Genomic DNA, 22,915 nt, shown 5'->3' on the forward strand with positions numbered 1-22,915 from the left:
CCACGCCCATCACGGGGGAAAAGCTCCGTTCATTTCCACACACCAGCGTCATTTTCCTTGAATTAAACATAGCTAAAAGCTGTTGTGTGGTGGGCTGCGCAGACAACAAATGTAAAAAATCGCCAGTTAAAGTTTTTTTGTACTCCTGAGCAAAACAAGGAAGCCATTGAGAATTGGCGAGAAGAAAAATGTGGATCTACTGTAGCTGTCAAGGAAGTAAGTTGGAGTGTTCATCTTCCGTATATACGATCTTTTTGTGCAACACGCAACCATGCACGCGACATAGGAGAACACCAGGATTGGAGGGGGGGGTTTCTGTTTTCCCCCGTCTTGGGTGTGGCTTCTGAATGATGACGCGTTACGCAGTCTCTATACAGCTTAAATATATGGTATCAAAGCATCTGTGGTTTTAATTCCATTGAAGTACTTATACTTAGAGGTACATAAGGTGTACATAATGGTGTATCTCGCCACTTTTTGCACCGTTTAAATGAAGTTGCCTCCCCGTCCTCCTCATGTCCTTCACAGTTTGTCTCATACTGCTCTCACACAAGTGTCCCCCTCCTGGTTGTTTCCCAGGCGACAGCCCAGATGGAGGGTCATCTGCTGGACATCATTGCAGAGTATTCCCCGGGCAGCGCGCTGCCCCTGGCCGACGGCGTGCTGGGCTTCATTCAGCACCAGCTGGTGGAGCTGGCCCGAGACTGTCTGGACAAGTCCCACAAAGGCCTGGTCACCTCCAGGTACTTCCAGGAGCTGCAGGAGAAGCTGGAGAAGCTGCTGCACGAGGTGGGTGCTAAGAAACGCTCGCACAATTTTGTCCACTTGTTTTAATTCATTGTAGAAAGGTCAACACAAAAGGAAAAAAGGATGGCGAGAAAAAGATGAAGTACTTATTGCTAAGCCTTATATAATTCCTTCTTCCGTGTTATTTCTTTACTTGAGGGTGACCCCTTACAGTATGTTGATGACTTCCATAAAATGGAGAAGTTGTATTCACCTTAGCCCCGCCCACTTCACCCAGTTGTGTTAAGACTTCCTGTTCAAAACACCGTCTGTTTTACCTGCTCACTAGTCTAGTACTGTACTGTCACAGGAAGTGTCAACACAATAGGAAGTAACTGGCTGACCCCTGTGTTGGAACATAAGGTGAATAGTGTCAATAAGTGATACATTATTTTGTGACTGAATAAAACTGGGGGGAAAATCAGAGAGGGGACCTTTTTGCTCATAAAGGGATGCATCCTCTGGCTACATTTATGTTAGTGATGTGATGGTAAATTAGAACATTGTGCGTTGGATGCTTGGAGCTAAACTGTGTTTGTGGCTTGGAAATGGCCTACTTTTTGTGACTTTACTTGGTTGTATTAGTGTGTAGCCCTTAGCTGGCATTGCTGTGACAACTAGCCCGCCCTGTTCTAGTTTTGCTTACTTTAGACTCGCTTGACAAATCTTCTGACGGGTTTCACCACTTATTCCTTCAATCCATAATATTTAATAGTTAAAACAAATCAGTACATTCATATACAGCCAATCCTTGTACTAAGAACACAGTCAATCAATTAGAGAGTGAGAAACATGCATCCACCATAATAATAATAATAATAATAATAATAATAACAGAAAAACTAGTATCGAGACGACAGGGGTGCGTGCCACAGCTGGTGCTGAGTGTTTTTATTTGAGAGAAGGGATGAGGAAGCGCTGCGTGGGTTCTTAGTAAAATCACTGAAACAGGTGCTCTTTGGTGAGGGTGGAGAGAAGCATGATGTTGGATCCTTTCCAATGAAGTGTTTTTATTAGCCAGGGGAAGAGAGATTGTAGATTGGTAAGTAGCCCTAGATTTAAGGTCACCGATGTTGTGCATACAAACCAAGATGATATCGTTTGGTCGGTCAGTTTTACAGTGCAACACCTCACCTGGCTTGTGTATCGTTGTTGTACAAAATGTCCATAATGTGAAGGTAAATTATGAACTTCTCTGTAAAGTTTATTCCCACTGAGACATGAATGGATTGCTGGTTGTATAGCACGGATTGCCTTCTGGGACATTGATTGCATGCCATTGTTGAATTGAGAACATTGTGTCACGGTGTATTTCGTCAGAGGTTATGTAAGATACCAGGCATAGTTTATGAGCACTCATTACTTACTCATCAGTGATGATGTCATCATTCTTAATCTTAACATTCATCATCGATGCACAATTGCTCAACTAGCATGCTCAGCACGAGTGACATCACTGGTGTCAAGTGTGACCAGTGCATTGACTTTATGACGTCACCGGCAGTCCGGCACACAATTGCTTGTGAGCATGCTCATGCGAGTGACATCACTGATAAGGGCATGCACAGGTGTGTGTGTGTGTGTGTTTGTGATTTTGTGGACAGGTGGACCGACACATACGTACGTGTGTGTGTGTGTGTGTGTGTGTGTGTGTGTGTGTGTGTGTGTGTGTGAGTGATTTTGTGGACGACAAGAGTGACTTATAGAACTGCTGCGGCCAGCCTAGCTGCGTTAGTACTTCAAAAGGATGTGTTTCAGCGAACCAGTGGTAATTAAAAGAAAAGAAGGGAGATTTTGAGTGCTAGAAACTAACAAAGATAATGCTTGCCCTTGCCCTTGCCCTTGCCCTTGCACTGGGAGTAAGATATGTTTCCAACTTCCATGATTGGAATTTGGAAACCCTCATTAGTGTGTTGCTTGTGTGTTTACCCTGCCTTTTTGACACAGAATGGCCCCCATGAAAAGGGTCTATTTGTAATAGCTTCTGTATCTTACCTCTCGGACATATCGCGGACTACTTTGAACTCCGAGTGGCCTCAGTCTTTCACTACCTACCTGTAAAGGACAATGATAAGCCTTCTATTTGGTTATGGCGAGGCAATGTTAGGCTAAGATGTGGAGACAATGTTATTATTATTATAATAAGTCTTTTTCTATTATTTATAGATGCAGCTGGGCAGACTGCAGAAATGACTTCATGCTTGAAGCACGGTGTTGAAATGCCAGCCAAGATCCCCTAAATCACTAACAGATAATAAGAGTTTAAGAATATGAAATGGATGCTGAAATGATGTCTGAGAAGAACAGACTGCAGTCAACCTTTGTGGAGGAACTACGCTGCCAATGGGTTTAAGGCAACTTAATCATTCAGGCTGCTTTGTCCTTTTCCCATCAGGCGGATGAACGCTCAGAGAGCGAGGAGATGACCATCATCATCAAACTGGTGAAGAAGATTCTCATCATCATCTCCAGGCCTGCCAGGCTCCTGGAGTGTCTGGTGAGTCTCGTTGGCATAACAGTTGTTGTTGTTGTTGTTGTTGTTGTTGTTGTTGTTGTTGTTGTTGTAGTAGTAGTAGTAGTAGTAGTAGTAGTAGTAGTAGTAGTAGTAGTAATATGGTTTACTGTAATAATAATACGCTTAGTTGGAATAATAATAATGATAACTGTTGGACGTCTTGCTACTATATAAGGTAATGTTTTGAACGTTGTACCAATGATCTATATATGAGTCCCATCTGTTTTTCAAGCCAGAGAGAAACACACTGGACTCTGATGCTTCCTTTCCCCCATCTATCTCTGCTATGAAAACGATATACTGTTACAGTATATAGCTTTTAGATATATACACAGTATTACTGTAGATCTGTTGCTGCTACAGTGACACTAACACACTGTATCGTACATGCAACCCTGGTAGCTTTATCAAATCGTACTGAAAAAGCTGTTCGCAACATCGCAATGTGCGTTTCCCAGTTCCTCCAACTGTGCATTCCGTGGCTCTTGTATTGGAGAACTATGTTTGGTGTCTGTAGTGTGTATACATGTATCTTTGTATTAACACTTCCCTGTACCATCCTTAGTATTTTCTACAGTTTTTAAATGCCCCAAATTAAACCAAACTTAACTCAATAATATCTAAAAGACAATGTGAACCACAACACCTTCCTCCTCTCCTCCAGGAGTTTGATCCCGAGGAGTTTTACCACCGTATGGAGGCTGCGGAGGGTCAGGCCAAGGTGGGCCACCGCGTCAAGACTGATATTCCCAAGTACATCATCAGCCAGCTCGGCCTCACCCGGGACCCCCTGGAAGGTGTGCAATTTACACTATTTATAGAGTACCGGGGATGACGTATTTCTGTAGGCTTACCCAGAAGTCCCTGCACTTCCTGGTTCTTGCGTATAAAAGTCAAGTGGGATTTTGTATGGGAATTTCAGTTAAATGCATGTCTGTGGTTAACAAAAGTGTATGAAAGCGCAAAGTTTGTGTTCAGCAAGATACTCTTCACAAATGAGGACCACTTGTATGACTTTTGAAGCATTTTCTGAAAATCGTGTAAAATTTACACTTCGAAAATCATAAAAGTGGTCACAGAGGAGATTAGGTGGTTGAAATATTTGAAGTTGGGTAGTAACGTGGGATAAGGATCTGGAGCAACTACTGTGTTCTTGTCCTGATCTGGCTCTACTGGTTCTATTCAGGGCTTGATTTTCCATAGTTCCAGCCTTGCCTGACAGCATACACCAAGTCCTTCCTCCTTCAGAAAAGCTGGTTGTGTCCCTGGCCTACTACTAGGATAGCCTTAGAAAACTCCCTCTACAGGCCAGCACATCATCATACTGGTTGCCACAATTATATTTTGCAGAGTAGAGAAGGAAAAGTATCAATCTATAGACCCTTTTCACGGGGGCTATTTTGTGTCGAAAAGGCAGAATAAACACAGGTGCAAGCAAAACACTAATGAGGTTTTCCAAATTCCAATCATGGGCTGTTTCTCAATAAGGGTTCTTGTGTGTTCTTGTGTTCTTGTGTCCCTGTGAAACGTCATCAGTCGCAGCCCAAGTACTGTTCCAATGCAAAGTTCACATTTTGCCAAGAACGCTTAAAATTCCCGGATGTGTTCTTGACATGCCCACTTTACTGAGGATGCTCTGCGTGGTGACTTGTGTCAACTTGGCAAGGCACATATCCCAGCAGTCATTTCGGCATAAGCGGAGGCAGAACGCAGCACAGAAGATGCCATAAGCTCCGGGAAGTTTTTTACAATTTAAGTTTTTATTTCATCACTAAATTAATTTCTGGTGACTTCTGATGCCTACAAGCAGGGTAGTAGGTTTCAATAAGTGCCACTTTATGAACATTTATGGCGAAAAATGGCAAAAAAGCTCCAGAGCACAATTGGCTGCATCTACATCAGCTGAGCTTTTTATTTCTGTAGCTGTGCTGGTATTGCGCAATACCCTCAAGAACGCATCGTCTCAAACTGCCAACAGCGTTATGTGTGCTTGTGACCTAGCAAGTTCATTTTTACAAGAACGACTAGCAAGAACGTTCTCCCAAAAAACACAAGAACAAGAACGCATTCTTGGTATTGAGAAATGGCCATGGAAGTTGGAAACCCTCATTAGTGTTTTGTTTGCACCTGTGTTTACCCTGCCTTTTCGACACAAAATGGCCCCCGTGAGAAGGGTCTATTGGGCTTTTTTTGGACACACTTTTTTTGCAGAGTTAACATTTAAATCATCTATTGACTAAATGTGCTTTGGGTACAGTGATAGTTGCCTGATTCTGATTCATTAAACATCTTCATTTTCATGAGTTAGTTGTAGACAGTTGAATTGCCCTCATTGGGCTTCAGTGAAGTTGAGTGGAGTCTGACCAGACTTCCCTGGTGTCTCTGCTCCTGTTACAGACGTGGTCCATCTGGAGCAGACCAGCCCGGGACACGCCAGCAGAGACACTGACCACACCGCAGAGGTGAGTCTGCCGAAAACTGACACTGGCTGTGATGGAGTCATTATAATACAGGGTATCCGCGGGTCTTGATAAGTATTAAAAGTTGATAAATCAATTTAGGGAAAAATTAAGACCGTTAAAAAGTCTTAAAGTGTCTTAATTGCCATTTGAGAGGTATTACATTTTGTAGCTAATGTGCTGATGGTGAAATCGATCGCAGACGCCTGAATTGAATTGATATCGTATCGTGTCAGACTTTGCGATATTGGAAAATATCGTATCGTTGTCCAAAGAAGCAATATAATATTGTATTGTGATGAAACTTGTGATTTACATGCCTATCGTTGATGTGATGCAAGTGTCGTTGAGGTCTTGAAAAAGTCTTAAAAAAAGGTCTTAAAAGGTATCGAATTTAACTTCAGCATCCCTGCATATATATATATATATATATACTGTATATATATATATATATATATATATATATATACCCTGTAATAAGTTGGGATGTAACTCTTGAGTGTGACTGAATGGTTCAGTGGTCAGTAAAGGAATATTGACGGCAATGGATTATAGTTAAGAATGACAAAGGGTTGTGATGTGAAGCTAAACAATGCTGCCTACAAGCTCAGTGAAGAGGCTTTATCAGCAGAATATGCAGCACTTGTTTGTCATGCTGAATACTAGGGGAAACGTTAGCTTAACGCTACAGTAGCACAATTCATTCATTAATTGGGAAGTTCAGAGGCAATGCCGCAATTAAGTTTCTCTTTCTGTTTTGTTTTTCCTTCTTTCTTTGTTTGGGCGTGTGTGACTCAGAGCCGGGCAGCCTGCACCCATCCTCGCAGGAAACCACTGGAGAGCGACTTTGAGACCATCAAGCTCATTAGCAACGGTGCCTACGGGTGAGTAACCCTATAACCCTAACCCTATGGGTGAGTAACCCTAACCCTATGGGTGAGTAACCCTAACCCTAACCCTAACCCTATGGGTGAGTAACCCTAACCCTATGGGTGAGTAACCCTAACCCTATGGGTGAGTAACCCTAACCCTAACCCTATGGGTGAGTAACCCTAACCCTAACCCTATGGGTGAGTAACCCTAACCCTATGGGTGAGTAACCCTAACCCTAACCCTATGGGTGAGTAACCCTAACCCTATGGGTGAGTAACCCTAACCCTATGGGTGAGTAACCCTAACCCTATGGGTGAGTAACCCTAACCCTTTGGGTGACTAACCCTAACCCTATGGGTGAGTAACCCTAACCCTATGGGTGAGTAACCCTAACCCTATGGGTGAGTAACCCTAACCCTATGGGTGAGTAACCCTAACCCTATGGGTGAGTAACCCTAACCCTATGGGTGAGTAAGAACGGTCTCACGTGGGGCACCGCAGAGAGCCCAATAAAAGAAGAAGAAGAAAAGCAATTGAAAGGAGGATGTTTTGAATTTCCTCTGTGTTTACATTTAGATTCGGTCAGGGCACTTTCATTTCCGTGTTCAGTCACGAATGATCCTCCCTCCCTGTCATTTCCTTCCCTGCTTCGCCTCTCCTCTCCCCCTTCTCCCTCTCATCCCTGCCCTGCAGAGCTGTGTTCCTGGTGCGCCACAAGGAGACCCGTCAACGTTTTGCCATGAAGAAGATCAACCGGCAGAACCTGATGCTGAGGAACCAGATCCAGCAGGTGTTTGTGGAACGAGACATCCTCACCTTCGCCGAAAACCCCTTCGTGGTCTCCATGTTCTGCTCTTTCGAGACGAGGAGGCACCTCTGCATGGTCATGGAGTATGTGGAAGGTAGGGTCGCTTTGGATGTGGGCATACACGCACAGTCATGCATGCATACACAAAGTGTTGTTTTGTTTATTATTTGTCAGGAATAGTGCACAGCAAAACCTATTTTACTAGGTATACACTACCAGTCAAAAGTTCAGATTCACCGCATTTTTCCTTATTTTTGCTATCTTCCATATTTTAGAATAATAATAATAAAGACATCACACCAAAAAAGTGTTAAACAAATCCAAACTATCTTATATTTTAGATTCCTAAGTAGCTGCTTTCTTTCTAAATCTTTGCATTTCCTTCAAGGCAAAGGCTTTGGAAAGAAATTCATACATAGGCATCAACTTCACTATTTATATTTGAAAAATAAAAAATAAAATAAAAAAAACATTTCAAGCAGACAATGTAAGCCTTTAGATCAAAATGGCTTTAAAAAGAGTACATTCAATCAGGTGTGTCTAAACTTTTGACTCGTACCTATAAGCTAATTTCCCTCTGCGGTCTTTGGCTGGAGCCCGCCCACTGGACACACCACACACACACAGGTTGTCAAAAGTGTCGATAGTATCGATTTTCTTTTTTTTAAATCGGATACAATACTCATTTGCAACAGGTATCGATAGTATTGATAAGTATCGATACTAAACATTTGAAACGGATACACTACTTATTTGCAACAGTTTCGATACCATCAGTGCTTTCGTTTACTGAAAAATCAGATGTTCTGATGGCTAGAGCAGGGCTAATCTGCTGTCAGGCCTAGATGATGGAGAAGTGTGCATCTGTCTAACTTTATTTTTATGCCTCTTGATGTGTCATCATCCCCCTCTTCCCGTCGTATCGGAAATGGTATCGAGTATCGATGTTTTCCTGGGTATCGGTATCGAAGTAGAGATTATAGTATCGTGACATCCCTAACACACACATTCCTCTGTGTTTTTAGGTGGGGATTGTGCCAACCTGTTGAAGAACATTGGTCCTCTGCCTGTGGACATGACGCGCCTGTACTTTGCTGAGACCGTCCTGGCTTTAGAGTACCTTCACAACTACGGCATCGTACACAGAGACCTCAAACCCGACAAGTGAGTCCTCAACCGGTCTTTCTGAACCGCCCACTGGCAGGGTTACATGAAGGGAACATTCCCACACGTTTCAGATAGCATATTCTTCATTTTTCTATCTCTGGTTTCAAGCCTAATTACACTCAATCTTTTCCATAATTTCTAGCCTTATGCTAATCTTCAAAGGACTGGCTTCCTTTCTCAAGTTGTGAAAGAGAATTTTCAGAAGCTTTCGCCCTTTGATATATTTTACTCAATCTTAGGTTTATGTTTTGAGGTTGGCTTTTGATCTATGAAAGATTTCTGTGTTTACCTCTTTTTGTAGTTTGTTAATCACTTCCATGGGCCACATTAAGCTGACAGACTTTGGCCTGTCGAAGATCGGTCTAATGAACATGACCACCAACTTGTATGAAGGACACATTGAGAAAGACACCAGAGAGTTCATTGACAAACAGGTTAGTCTTCTCTTCTTTTCTCTTCTCTTCTCTTCTCCTCTCCTCTCCTCTCCTCTTCTCCTCTCTTCTCTTCTCTGACATTTTATATTTACTAGGAATCTAGAATCTAGCATGTGAGATTCCTAGGGTGGAGACTCTGGAGATGCACTGACATCACATGATCATCACTGATGATCATTCATTGTTCATCAGAGTAACTATCTTGTGTATTTACCTCCCTGCAGGTGTGTGGTACTCCAGAGTACATTGCCCCAGAGGTGATCCTGAGGCAGGGCTATGGGAAGCCTGTCGACTGGTGGGCCATGGGCATCATCCTTTATGAGTTCCTGGTGGGCTGTGTGCCTTTCTTTGGTGACACACCGGAGCAGCTGTTTGGTCAGGTGGTCAATGGTAAGAGAACCCTTAGGTTAGTGCATTATTATGGTAAATGGCCTGCATTTATATAGCGCTTTTATCCAAAGTGCTTTACAATGTGTAGGTACATTCTCCCATTCAGGCAGACATTCATACACGCTACCATGCAGGGTGCTGGCACAGCCATCAGGAGCAATTTGGGGTTCAGTATCTTCCACAAAGACACTTTGACATGCAGCCGATCGACCCACCGACTTCTTTTATCCAATGTGATTAGTGGACGACCCGCTCTACCTCCTGAGCTGCCCCATTTATTGTGTCATTCATTGCATGCAACTTGTCAGCACACTTGTAGTTGCTTAGAAACAAAGATGAAATAACTTCAATACCCAGAAAGCATGCTGTGTGATGTCAGTAAAGTGCACAGCATGCTCAACAACCCAGCCGCTCACTGATTGCTTTATCCAAAAGAATAGCAAAGAGATGAGAGAGGCAGGAAATATGTCACGCTTTGGATGAAAAGTGGAAATGTATTCCTTTTACAGACGGACATAAAACGTGCATTTTCCAGTTTTTGATCTTCCTACTCTCTGAAAAGATTTCCCGCCGGTGGCCATTCCGAATGCCGTGCCGAATCTCCGGATCTCAATTAGTGTGGGGGATCTTCTCTGTTGCAGCCCCACTTTGCGATTTAGTTTGACGAGATCTTGCATAACGCACCTTTAATTAAAAAATATTTGATCTTAGGATATTACATTGCCTTAAGCTTTTAGTCCTTTTAGGAGGACTTCTGCACTGCAATCCCTTGGGGCCATAGAGATAGTTGAATTCCTTGATGAATCACTGCTAACTGCTTGTTTGTCCAGATGAGCTCATCTGGCCAGAGGGCGAGGACGCCCTGCCAGCTGATGCGCAGGACCTGATCACCCGACTGCTGAAACAGAGCCCTCTGGACCGCCTGGGGACAGGTTGGTGACACTTTTACTAATAACTATAAATCTCCAGACAGACCGACACCGCCCACCCACCTAGGCGACATCATGCAACTGGCTCATACCAGGAAGGATTTATTACATTCAACAAACACACACACACCTGCCCGAGTGACATCACTTCCGTCACAAATCGTGACATCGGATGATTTGCCATGGGCGCAACACATGTAGGATTTATGACATCACTGATGATGATTTCACAATTTGCGTCACAAATCACTGATGATGTCACTGAGCTGCGGTGTTGCTGTGCATGCATAGAAGACACATACATACATACAGACAGACAACTTGAACTTTATTATTATAATAATAATATAATAATTACAAAAGTTTAAAAACGTCTATTTTTTGTTTTTTGTTCTTTTTGATCCGAGTGAAATGTTATGGTCTCCCCTGCGATTGACTCCGATGAAGACACAATAGTGTCAAAAATGTCTGACCACAGCTATTGCGGATTTGCGCTTGTTTTTAAAGGTTTATTTTAATTTGTTAATTTTTTTGCTATTGGACAGCGTTCTAAGCATGCTCAGTTGAACAAATGTGGGTCATGGTTACCAATTGTGACATCATCAGTGATGTCATAAATCCTCCTGCTAGTGGTATAAATAGGACCAGTAGATGGTAGCTCTATGTTCCCTCGGTACAAATCAGAGAACCAGAACCAGAAGCACTGTTTCACTCACATATATCTCGGCATAGCTAAGTCGTCCCATACCCCCTATGAGCCAACTTCCAGAGATTCGACTACCCTGTGCACCGGTACTACCCTAGAGCAGTGAGCAGTCAACTGAACCCGTGGATTCTGCACCCCCCTTACCTCAACATCGTGTCCTGACCCGACACCCTGAGTTGATTGTTGCCATTCCTAAGAATTCAAACACATCTCAAACAATTTGGTCTGTGTCTAGATATGTCTGCTGCCAGCTGGCTCATATCTGAAGAGCAGTTTCGATGTCCCATCTGTCTGGATGTGTTCACTCATCCAGTCACCATACCATGTGGACACAACTTCTGCAAAAACTGTATCACACAGCACTGGGATGTCAATGCCCCATGCCGTTGTCCCATGTGTAATGGGGCTTTTGACAGAAGACCTAAGCTGTTGGTCAATACTTTCATATCTGAGATGGCTGCTCAGTTCAGGAAGGCAGTGAGTAGTAGGCCTAAGACAGAGGATGAAATTCGGCAGATGATCCAGGAGAGACAACTGAAGATTCAGGAGATCCATCACTCAGTAGAGCTCAACAAGGAAGATGCAGGCAGAGAGATAGCAGAAGTCGTGCGGGTCTTCACCGCTCTGATGCAGTCTGTGGAGAGAGGCCGGTCTGAGCTCATTGAGACGATTCAAGAGAAGCAGAAAACAACAGAGAAAGAGGCTGAAGGCTTCATCAAAGAGCTGGGACAGGAAATCTCTGCACTGATGAAGCTAAGTGCTGAGGTGGAGCAGCTCTCACACACTGAAAACCACCACCTCCAAATCTTCGCATCTCTGAACACTCCACACACCAAGGACTGGACAGAGGTCAGTGTTGTTCGCCCATCATATGGGACTGTGAGGAGAGCTGTGGAGAAACTCAGTAAAAAGCTTGAGAAGCTGTGTGCTGATGTTGAACTGAAGAGGGCCCAGCAGTTTGCAGTGGATGTGACTCTGCATCCTGAAACAGCACATCCCAGTCTTGTCCTGTCTCATGATAGGAAAGAAGTACATCATGGTCATGTAGAGAAGAAACTCCCAGACAACCCTGAGAGATTTTCTTATTGTGCCCGTACCTTAGGAAAGCAGAGCTTCTCTTCTGGGAAGTTTTACTACGAGGTTCAGGTTAAAGGGAAGACTGCCTGGGTTTTAGGAGTGGCCAGAGGGTCGATCAACAGGAAGGGACACATCATGACGAGTCCTGAGAATGGCTACTGGGCTGTATTGTTAAGGAATGGAAATGAGTACAAAGCTCTTGCTGATCCTAAGGTCGACCTCTCTCTGAAGACGAAGCCTCAGAAGGTGGGGGTGTTTGTGGATTATGAGGAGGGTCTGGTCTCATTTTATGACGTAGATGTTCCTGCTCTTATCTACTCCTTTACTGGCTGCACCTTCACTGAGAAACTCTACCCAATCTTCGGTCCTGGTAGTAATAATCGTGGTGAAAACTCCACCCCTCTGATCATCTCTCGTGTCAATCACACAGATTAGACTAATATAATCATTTGTTTTTCTCAGACAGCAAATTTACACTTTTACCCCCTTTCAGGCAACTGTTATAGCCATTCTAATAATAAAAATCACACCCAGGTGCTGAAGTAAGCAGTGCAGACAGACACCACTTTACCATTTTAACTAAAGAAGAAGACAATTGCTCGAGTGACATCACTGATGACAACACAATTGCCTGATGACATCACAGTCAAGCAATTGCGTGACATCATTTTCAACCGGAGGCGGAACTCGCCATCTTTGGCTGCTCGGAATCCTCTCTCCTCCTCCCTACGGCTGTGCAGCAGGCTGACGCAGGGGATGACCGTCGCCAAGAGACTCATTCTGAAGGAATGGAAGTTCCCCTCTCCACCTTTTCAGCTGTGGCTGACGGACAAGGTTTTGGTTATGGAGAGACTCAGGTTCCTGAGGACCAACTCACAAATTTTCGACTATCTGGGACCCGTTTCTGGCCTACTTGGACAAGGTTAGGGGCGACGGGTAACTCGCCCAGCTGATTCCTCATGGACTCCTTGTGTGGGATTCTATGTACAACATCACTTACAAGCACATAAAGCACTTTATGCGGCTGCTAGCACCACGTTGTAAGGTTGTAATGTTGATGATGTGTGTATGCTTTTTCTTTCTTTTCTTTTCCTGGGTCTGAGCTTGTTTGTCTTTGTTTCTGTTTTTCTGTTTTTGTGTTTTTTCTGGAAAAAAATAAAATATTGGATTTAAAAATGTTTTGCGTGGTTGAGTGACATCACTTAATGGACAGATATGACAGACAGAGCCCTCTGGAACACCTCGTGACAGCTTTACTAATAATGGACAGATTTGACAGACACAGATGCATGCTGGGACACGGCCCTCTGGGGTGCCGTGGGTCCCAGCATGGTTCCAGACATTTAGAAACCTCATTTAATACCAGTGCAGATATATAGTGACCTTGTGCCAGCAAGTGGACATTTTGTTGGGTGCAAGGCAATTGTTTTTTCCCCATCTATTTATTCCCAATGCCAAAGTCAAAGGATTTCATCCGCTATTTATTTTTCCATTAACATGTTGTACAATTCTTATATAGTTTTACTTGGTCAAACCAAGCCATTCAGCTATATTTAGAATCAGGTGAGACCATAGAATGCTAAAAAACACACACTTGGTCAGAGTTCTATGGTCTCTCCTGCTTCTAAATATAGCTGAATCGCTTGGTTTGACCATGTAAAACTGTTTTATAAGCATTTTCTTTTACTAAATGTCTATGGAAAAATGACCTAGAAGAAGAGCGTGTGACTTTGGCACTCAGTAGAAAATCTCTCAATTTTGCTTGCTCCTCTGCCTAAGTTACTCAGACGTCTTTGAGATATAATTGATTGAAGTGATTGAGAAGTGAGTGAAGTATTAGTGATAGTCTTTTAACCAGTAGACGTGTTTATGCGTGCAACAAAAATGTGATTAAGGCAAAAGTGCAAATAAGGCAGAGAGATAACGTTCCAATAGGCGTACAGTATGTATGGCTGCTACGAGCAACGTGTGTTTTGGTAGAATTTGATAGTGGTGTGACAGGAAACTTTTTTTTTTTTTTTTTTAATAAAACCCTTATTTCCACAATTCTCTTTGGATATTCAAAATAAGCACTTCAGTCATCTGAACTGGATTATTATGAGGAGTTCATGCAATCATGCAAATGGCTTTGTGTTCTTACAGGCAACCAACAAAATATGGCAAAGACATTTGATTGTATGGGGGGTGTTCTCTGAATCTATGTCCGGCGTCAAACTGTAGATATTGTTTATTGTTTATTGAATGGATCCCCATTAGCTGATGCCGGGGCAACAGCTAGTCTTCCTGGGGTCCATGTAAAAGCATACAATATAAAAACATGAAAAAATACATGAAAAAATACATGAAAACATGAAAAAAACATGAAAAATACATAATTACTAAACCTATATATGCATCCATCACTCATGGAAAACACGGTGATCGGCATTTCAGCATCTGTAGAAACAGGAAGTCTAATGAAAAAGGTACACCATGAGCCCCTGGCAGCATATTTGTGTCTTTTGCATCTCACAAGCAAGGACATCAGTTTCCTCTCGGGAGAAGCTTTTTTGGCGCAGCCCATCTGCACTCTCCTCGTTCATTACAAAGCTGTCAGTGCCCCGTCATGGCAGGAGGGGCGCGGCCTTCAAAGGCAATGAGAGCAGCTGATTTGACGCCAGCACCTACTGATAATGTATTCCTCCTAACAAGGTTCCCACGGTCAGGGAAAACGTGGAAAAGTCATGGAGTGTGTGGGATTATTACTACACTGGACAAATAGGACACACCTCTTCTAGTATTTTATATTAGGCTAATATTTTTATGGAAAATGCAAGCACTAACATCCAATGTAAAAAGAGGTGTGTCCAATTGACCCAGCGTAGTATTCATTTCTAGACTGGTAAATGAAATGTGAGTTCACGTGACCGGCTGGTTTAACAGGCTAATTCATTTCTGGTATTGATTCAGAGTCACCTCCTCACATTACATGGAAATTATATTATGGATCCATGGAAAAGTTTTGAAATGTTATCCGTGAAAATGTGTGGGAACGCTGTTCTAATGTGGCACATTAGGCCATCCTGTAACTTTACTTACTCCTGTAACGTTACTCATGATAAACATCCTGTAACTTGACTTACTCCTGTAACATTTCTCTTCTCTTCTCTTCTCTTCTCCAGGGGGGACCACTGAGGTGAAGATGCACATGTTCTTCCTGGGTCTGGACTGGAATGGTCTTCTGAGGCAGAAAGCCGAGTTCATACCTCAACTCGAGACCGACGACGACACCAGTTACTTTGACAGTAGGTGTCAGACTAATTTGGATCTATGCGCACACACACACTGAGTACCAGTGCCTGTTGACAATTCCAATACCAAATGTATTTCTTGGTGTGTGATGGTTGTCTGTGTCCCCTGCAGCCCGGTCGGAGCGCTACTGTCACCTGGACTCAGACGAGGACGATGAGACCAACGACGATGATGAATCCTCTCTGGAGCTCCGACAGTTCTCCTCCGTGGCCCATCGCTTCAGCAAGGTACCATCATTATCTTTTACTGCCTATTGGTCTGATATATTGGCACATCTTGGGTATGGGCCGATAAAGGAAATCTCGGCCCGAAACGAGCATTTCTGCTGATATGACAGGCCGATAAAAAGACACTTTAATAGGGCTGCGGCACGTGACGTAAGCGCGGGTGAGGAGTGCTTGCCAGCGCAAAGCATTGTGGTCAAGTACGACAATCGCGGCTAGGCTAGTAGCACTCACACCAAACTCCATTCAACTGGCAACTAAATGTGGCCCTATCTATCGGTAAATTGAATACCACCAGAACATAATTTACAAACCTTACGCCACTCTCCAATTCGGCATACATATTATCTCCCAAGAAGCACTTTGTCAATGTAAAATCTCATGTTTAGAAGTGGTTCGCTCTGCTGCTGTACTACCGCCCTCCACTGTGTATTTTGCGGGTAGAGAGAGCACTGTGGGAATCACCGGCGAAACATTTTTTATGTATTTGGAATGTGTGCTTCTTATTGGAGTATGTGTATGCCGAATTAGAGACATGCTTACAAGTATTCATAAAATGTTCATGTTTCCATAAAAAGTCTCAACTTGTATGTTTAAACCGTAAGTCGCCGACTTTGTCTCGAAAGAGCTCCCCGATAGGGAGCTGCAGGCTCCGCTAAACTGGCCGTACGCGACATACAAGTTAGCAATCACAATAAAACAGTACCTACCTCCCGCACACTGTTGTTATCTGAAGTTTCGCATAATCAATATTCTAAATATTGCGTGGTTTCTAATACCAAGCCCTTATTCAAATGCCAAGCAGACAGCAGGCTCTAACTAGGTCACATAAGCGACATGAGTGACATTACTTAAGATGGCTCAAATGACTATTTTCGATGTATCTTGTGCAATCTATGGCTGGCGAAGTTGTAATGTATCGCCATGTCATGCTGTCCTTGGGTCATTTATAAATGAGTGGCACTAGTGTACTGCAGCCTGTTGCACCAGCTGAACGTAAGTTCTGTCTTAAGTTAGGGTGTAAAGTCCACACTAACTGCTACGTTCAAACTAGTTAGTTTGACACTAAAGTTGTGTCTTTGTTTGGTTGCACCACGGAGACGTAAGGTACATCTTAACTATTAGACCCTAAAGTCCATACTAACCAAGATAGTGTCGCAGACAATGACGTGTACAGTATCTGTGACCAATCAGTGAAAAGCACGGTGGAAACGGTGTTTATTTACGGTTGTTTAAGTGGAGTGAAAACAGGACATGTTGCCCACCGCAAATTAGTGCTTTCATATTTCATCAACACTAATCAAATGAGAACGTTATTGAGTAACGTTCGTTTAGGTTCATATTACTGTTAACGTTTATCTGTGAGCTCTTCATCAGTATTGTAGGCTATACCACCATCCTGCCTCACTAAATTGTTGCGGTTATTTTAATTTGTATGCAGTGCTGCAGCTTGTGGGAAACAAAAGCGTGAGTCATAAATATCAAAGGGTGTAATTTATCACGGAGAGCGCGTTGCGGACGCAAAACAACGATGCGCCACGGTGCCAAGTTGCAATCCGTGCCAACTGCTATTTTACGGAGGACTTTACACCTAGTAAGACGTAGGTGTAAATTTTAAGTTCTAACTTATGCCTACGTTGTAACTATTTCACTTGGTGCAACCCAAATATTTTTAGTAGTGCGTAAACTCGGACTTAGTGAGACTTTACGTTCAAACTAGCTTACGTTTCAACTTACGCACAGCTGGTGCAACCCACTGCAGGAGTCCATCGTTATTTACCCACAATGCCTTGCGTTGATCGCCCAGACGTGACGTAGTCGCCCCAGCTTCATTATGCCAGAATATGACATCTCTTACAGTACATAACCCAGTGGTTCTCAAACTTTTTCTGTCAGGCCCCACTTTGGAGGAAGAAAATCTTTCGGGCCCCACCGCCCCAACAAAATTGAAACAAAACGGTCCAAGTTTAACTTTTATTGACATAATGACCATTCATTTCTATATTCTGGCTGTTTTGCCCTGCACATCTTTTCAAAAACAATAACAATAAAGTGCAACCTCTACAAAACAAAATAAATTCAAATATCTTAATTGTGAGTTCAAGTCACTATCACTGTATTAAGGGCTGCCTGTTTTCCACTGCAAATCGTTTCAAAACAATAATAAGGTGCAACCTGCAGAAAATAATAAGTGCAGACATTTGTGAGGACTCAAGTTTTATCAGTATTAGTGGCTGCAATGAGCCTGTTTTCCACTGCAAATCTTTCCAAAAGAATAATAAAGTGCAACCTGTGCAGAAAATAATAATAATAATGGTGAGGACTCAAGTTTTCTCAGTATTAGTGGCTGCAAAAACCCACACAGTTCTCCCAATTCAGCCCGTGTTGTGTCAGGTAACTGTCCAGAAGCATAGCTCTTCAGCTGTTGCTCTGCTTGTAACGTACTTGCAAAACAGCAAATCCTCACTCAGTGACTCCGACGTGACAAAGCGAACATAGGCGATAAGCAAGCAGTCTTTATTGCTGTCCGTAGCCTCGTCCACTTGTAAGGCGAAACGTGTGTCTGTCAGTTTTTCCGTGAGTTGTTCCTCGAGATCATTTGAAATGTCACATACGTTTTGCAACTGTGTCATTGGACAGCGGGATAGTCTTCAATTTTGCAGCGCTGGTCTCATCCAGCATAGTTGACACCATATGGATAGCTGCTGGGAGTATGAGCTCCTCAGCGATGGTGTGCGGCTTCTTGCACTGTGCAATTCTGTATGCGACCTTGTATGACGCTAGTTGTGCTTTGCTGTTCACTGATGCCACTTTTACAAAGCGATTTTCCTGCTTGCGGTATTCACCGAGTTTCCTCTGAAAGAACCCGAGTGGCTTATTGACGAAAGTGGGGTGTGTTGTCTCCAAGTGTCTTTTTAATTTGTTAGGCTTCATGCTGTCCGCTGCCAGAGTTTTCAGACAGAGAACACAGACTGGTCTCTCCTCGTCTCCTACCGCATTGACTGTGAATCCCAGAGCAAGATAGGCGTCATCATATTTTCGTCTCGGTTTTTTTAGTTGACTGCCGCCCTCCGACTCCTTGTTTGTCCCAGCCAAATGTCTCTTCATTGTGCACTAATCTAAACTAAACAGCCTCCAGTCTGTCTGATGAATGAACGGGTCACTACGGAAGCGCGGGGTTTGTTTATTTCCTCACGGGGAAAAGAAGTCCGACCTAAAAATGGCTAAAACATTGGTTCCGCGGATTTCACCCGCGCCCCACCTGTAATACCACTGCGCCCCACAAGTGGGGCGCGCCCCACACTTTAAGATACACTGACATAACCTAAGTTGAAGTAGTTTTCTTATTTTGCCCAGTGAATGTGTACATTTGGAAAGGAATTGTATTTGTGTCTGCATCTGCCAGTGGGCCTCAACGATAAGAGTAGGCATAATAATAATGTGTTAATTCCACTTCCACTGCATATATCGATATTGACATTGGCAACCGGCCAAAAGAGTTGGAAAATATCTGCATATTGGAGATCGGCAAAAACACAATCCAATATCGTTCATCCCTAGTCTTCAAGCCATCCATCATTGGTATCTGAGATGATTGACAGACATACCTGATTTGATAGAATAAAATAATGCTATGCTATGACTGCTCAATCAAAAGACTCAAACTGCTTGGATATTAATCCTGTATATGTGACAAAAGGAGGAGAACAGAATATTGACCTTCAACTCGCTCCACACTCCAGGTGTACAGCAGCACGGAGCACCTGTCCACCTCCACGCCGTCCAACCAGAGCCTGTCGTCCAACCAGAGCCTGTCGTCCATCGAGCGAAGCCACAGCGAGGAGAAGGAGGAGCGCTGGGAGGGCCGGGAAGGCATGTCCCCGGGAGACGGACACAAACACTTGGCTAGTGGAGACAGGAGAGCAGATGGACACAGGGGGAGGTGAGAGCTCAGAGCGGGTTGGGAGTGGTAGGAGTGAAGCGTGCTTATGAGAAGAAATGATTACAGCCCTTCCCTCCCCCCACTTGTTAATGGCAGTTAATTAACACAATATCTCCCCTTTTTAAAATATGAAGGACAGTGTTTCCTCTAGGATTTGATTTTAGCAGCGCCCCCCCCCCGCTGCTGGGTCGTGCGCATGTACTACGCCGGCGGTCGTTTTTTGTAGCGTCTATAATTTTGTGTTGCTTTTCTTGGCCAGGTCCCACAAAAACTAAATATGTTATATCAGTTAACATTACCCCCCTAGAACATTTGCATATATCCATCTTAAGATACACTACCAGTCAATAGGTTTGACACACCATAATCTTTCTCAATTCTTTTTACCATTAGAATAATAGTAAAGACATCAAAACTATAAAATAACACAAATGGAATTAATGCTGTGACCAAAAAAGTCAAACAAATCAAAGCGATCTTACAGTTTAGATTCTTCAAAGTAGCCGCCCTGACTTCATGACATTTCATATTATTTTGATGCAGCGGGGGCCAAGATTTAGCAGAGGAAAACATGTTGCCTTTCCATAGCTCTACATGACTGTACTTGTAAGCAAACATTTCTAAAGTGATTCTGGCTTGTCCCGAGTATTACTGAAATTCTGTCATTATTTTTTGTTCCTTCCAGTCTGCGTCCTCGTGCTTCGTCCAGCTCCTCCCAGTCGGAGCGCAGCGCCAGCCCCCTGGTGATGAACAGCACCCAGAGTCTGGACACCATGTCCCGCTTCACCATCGGTGCAGAGGAGGAGGGTACGACTGACCCAGCAGCACTCTGTACATCCTGTTTCTCTGTTGGTTTGGTCAATATTAAGCGCACACACACACACCAGTGCTCAAGCTCTGTCTCTCTGATCCTAGATGGGATGGTGTCTAACCTGCGACGCATCCGTCTCCGGAGCAACAGCACAGGCACCAGGCCGTCCTACAGGAGAGGGGCGTCCCGACGCATCGCCCACCAGCTGGAGACCCCAGAGAAGCCCAGACCCCCCACTGGCTGTAAAGTCCCCAAGTCCGCCTCAGTCTCCGGCCTGTCCCTCATCATCACCCCAGGTAGACGGGATAATAATAACCTTTACAAAACGCAAACAAAACAATAGCGGGATAGAAACTCCAGGGGGGGAGACTGAGACAGAGAGGGATATTTAAAGAGATACTAAACACCCCAGAATCAGAGGTCTCAGCTCTGACGTTTGTCATTTCATTTTTTTTTTTAAAAGGCACATTTTGATTAGCCTGGATTCAGACTTTAGAATCTCCCCACTCCACATTTTGATAGGATGAACTCCGAGCGAATGGGAGAGCGCTGTGTATTTCAGCTAGCGCATGCGCAATGTCATTCAGAGCCAGACCTCCGTGGAGGACATCCAGAGGGTCTCCCCGCCCCCAGCAGCCGGGGAAAGCTGCCTGCGTGCGGCTGCACTGCAGCGCGAGCGCCCCGGATGGAGGAGCCTGGTAGAGGAGAGACTCAGGAAGACACACATACTAGCGATCTTTGCAAATAGCCAGTTTTGAAATGCGTGCCGATCCAGCGGTTCTTTGTATCTACATTAAAGGAAGATAGACATATTTTTGTAGATTTTGGCTGGCTATTTCATTGCAATGATTTTAACATAGGTGATATTCTCCCAGCTGGGAACACAGCAGACGTTTGAGCAGCAGGCAGCCAGCAGTCTGTGCAATGCATTTAACACTGCAATGAAACGTGATCATGGAGATATAAAAAAACAACAATGCATTTGTCCAGTAAAATAAATTCTGTTTGGACACCGGACACAGCGAAAACCCTGTATGTTTACATCTCCTGATTATAAAGCAACCCAATCCCATTTTGCATGTCTGAAAACCAGGATATGTACAATATCAGTGTAAATTTGAATATACTATCCTATAGTAAGTAGCCTGCTATAATGTTATAATCATGTTTTCCAGCGACTCCTGACTGCGCTATCTCTCTATCTCTCAGTCTATCTCTGAATTCAAAAAAGCTCATCTCCTCTGTGCAGGCGGTTTTATGGTGGGTGGGGGGGCGGGGGGGGGGGGGGGGTGTTTGGTGATGACACAAACTGCCGATGTCACATAACCAGCCGTTTTAGCAAATAGGAATAAGGGGGAAATTCGAATCTTGTACTGTAGCTTTGAGCAGTGTTGGAGCGGTTTAGTTTAGTGACTGATACAACATGAAGAATTCTTAAAATTGACATGTAAATTGTTAGGATGTTGACCTGCATTCATCAACAACACTGCTAAAATCCCATATGCATTGATTTTCAGCTGAGAAAAGTGTGTGATATCTCTTTAAATTAAAATAACAGGATAGGATAATAGGACTAATTTTCTCCCATTTCTCCACTTTTGGCTTGCTTTCCTACATACAGTAGTCGGGGCACAATGTTCCACTAGAGCTGGAAGGTGCTTCAACAGTTACACACATGTTTTTAGTGCAATGCAAATTGCAAGAAGTCTTTGGAGACGGAATCTGATATTTTTGTTTGACTGGTTGCTGAGACTATATTGACGTGTTTACAGTGCCCTCTACAGCCTGATGCAGTCTCATTGGCAACACAGTTCACACAGACCACAGACAGTGTTGTGGCCAAGATCAGAATATAATGTAATGTCACTTGATTCTCCAAGTTTGGTGTTTTGCCAATGCACTTCCTTCCAAAAAGTCATTCAAAATAGAGTAATATCCATTTTTGTGATTATTGTTTTTATGACAGTTTTGCTTTATCACATATACTTTTGCACTGGAGCACAGCAGACGAGATGATGTGAGAAAGGGTTCATATATTCACACCCATAACATTGGAAGTACATCCCATGCTCTTTTTTACTCAAAAAGCCACCAGCGGCACACACAGTGAAACGCTGCCCTTTCTGTTCCCGCTCCTCTCCCCCCATGCAGACGACTCGGCAGGTCCTCCTACAAGCCCCAAGTCGTCCTTGTCCCTGTCCTCCAACCCGTCCTCCAGAGACTCGTCCCCCAGCCGGGACCTCTCCCTCAGCATCAGCAGCCTCCGGCCGCCCGTGGTCATCCACAGCTCCGGGAAGAGGTTCGGCTTCGCTCTGCGGGCCATCAGAGTCTACATGGGAGACAGTGACGTCTACACTGTCCACCACATGGTCTGGGTACGTCTTCTCATCCCAGCTATAGGTGCTGGTGCAGCTGAGGGCATATACAACTGTAGGTAGAAGGGAGACACGCACATCCCAGCCTAGTAGGGCAGGTGCACAACTTACAGTGATGAATGCAAAT

The 22,915-nt window shown here is 43.8% G+C and overlaps 1 protein-coding gene across 4 annotated transcripts in view; it reads left to right on the forward strand.

Moving 5' to 3' along the window:
- mast3a (microtubule associated serine/threonine kinase 3a) overlaps positions 1-22,915 on the forward strand; it is a gene marked incomplete at its 5' end in the record, with an annotated part of 53,418 nt that overhangs the window by 24,144 nt on the left and 6,359 nt on the right. For 2 of the 4 annotated variants that reach the window (XM_083659145.1, XM_083659144.1), the window contains 16 exons: positions 580-789; positions 3,182-3,283; positions 3,966-4,098; positions 5,699-5,763; positions 6,559-6,644; positions 7,327-7,535; positions 8,467-8,605; positions 8,910-9,042; positions 9,267-9,432; positions 10,263-10,364; positions 15,306-15,428; positions 15,547-15,662; positions 19,403-19,602; positions 20,288-20,409; positions 20,518-20,709; positions 22,565-22,788. In XM_083659145.1, the coding sequence (XP_083515271.1) occupies positions 580-789; positions 3,182-3,283; positions 3,966-4,098; positions 5,699-5,763; positions 6,559-6,644; positions 7,327-7,535; positions 8,467-8,605; positions 8,910-9,042; positions 9,267-9,432; positions 10,263-10,364; positions 15,306-15,428; positions 15,547-15,662; positions 19,403-19,602; positions 20,288-20,409; positions 20,518-20,709; positions 22,565-22,788 (2,322 nt within the window). Of the gene's footprint in view, positions 1-579; positions 790-3,181; positions 3,284-3,965; positions 4,099-5,698; positions 5,764-6,558; positions 6,645-7,326; positions 7,536-8,466; positions 8,606-8,909; positions 9,043-9,266; positions 9,433-10,262; positions 10,365-15,305; positions 15,429-15,546; positions 15,663-19,402; positions 19,603-20,287; positions 20,710-22,564; positions 22,789-22,915 lie in introns of all 4 variants that reach the window. The other 2 variants (XM_083659143.1, XM_083659142.1) reach the window with 1 other exon arrangement.

Source organism: Poromitra crassiceps, assembly GCF_964638095.1.
Source record: "Poromitra crassiceps genome assembly, chromosome: 23".
In the NCBI taxonomy this organism is placed as follows: domain Eukaryota; kingdom Metazoa; phylum Chordata; class Actinopteri; order Beryciformes; family Melamphaidae; genus Poromitra; species Poromitra crassiceps.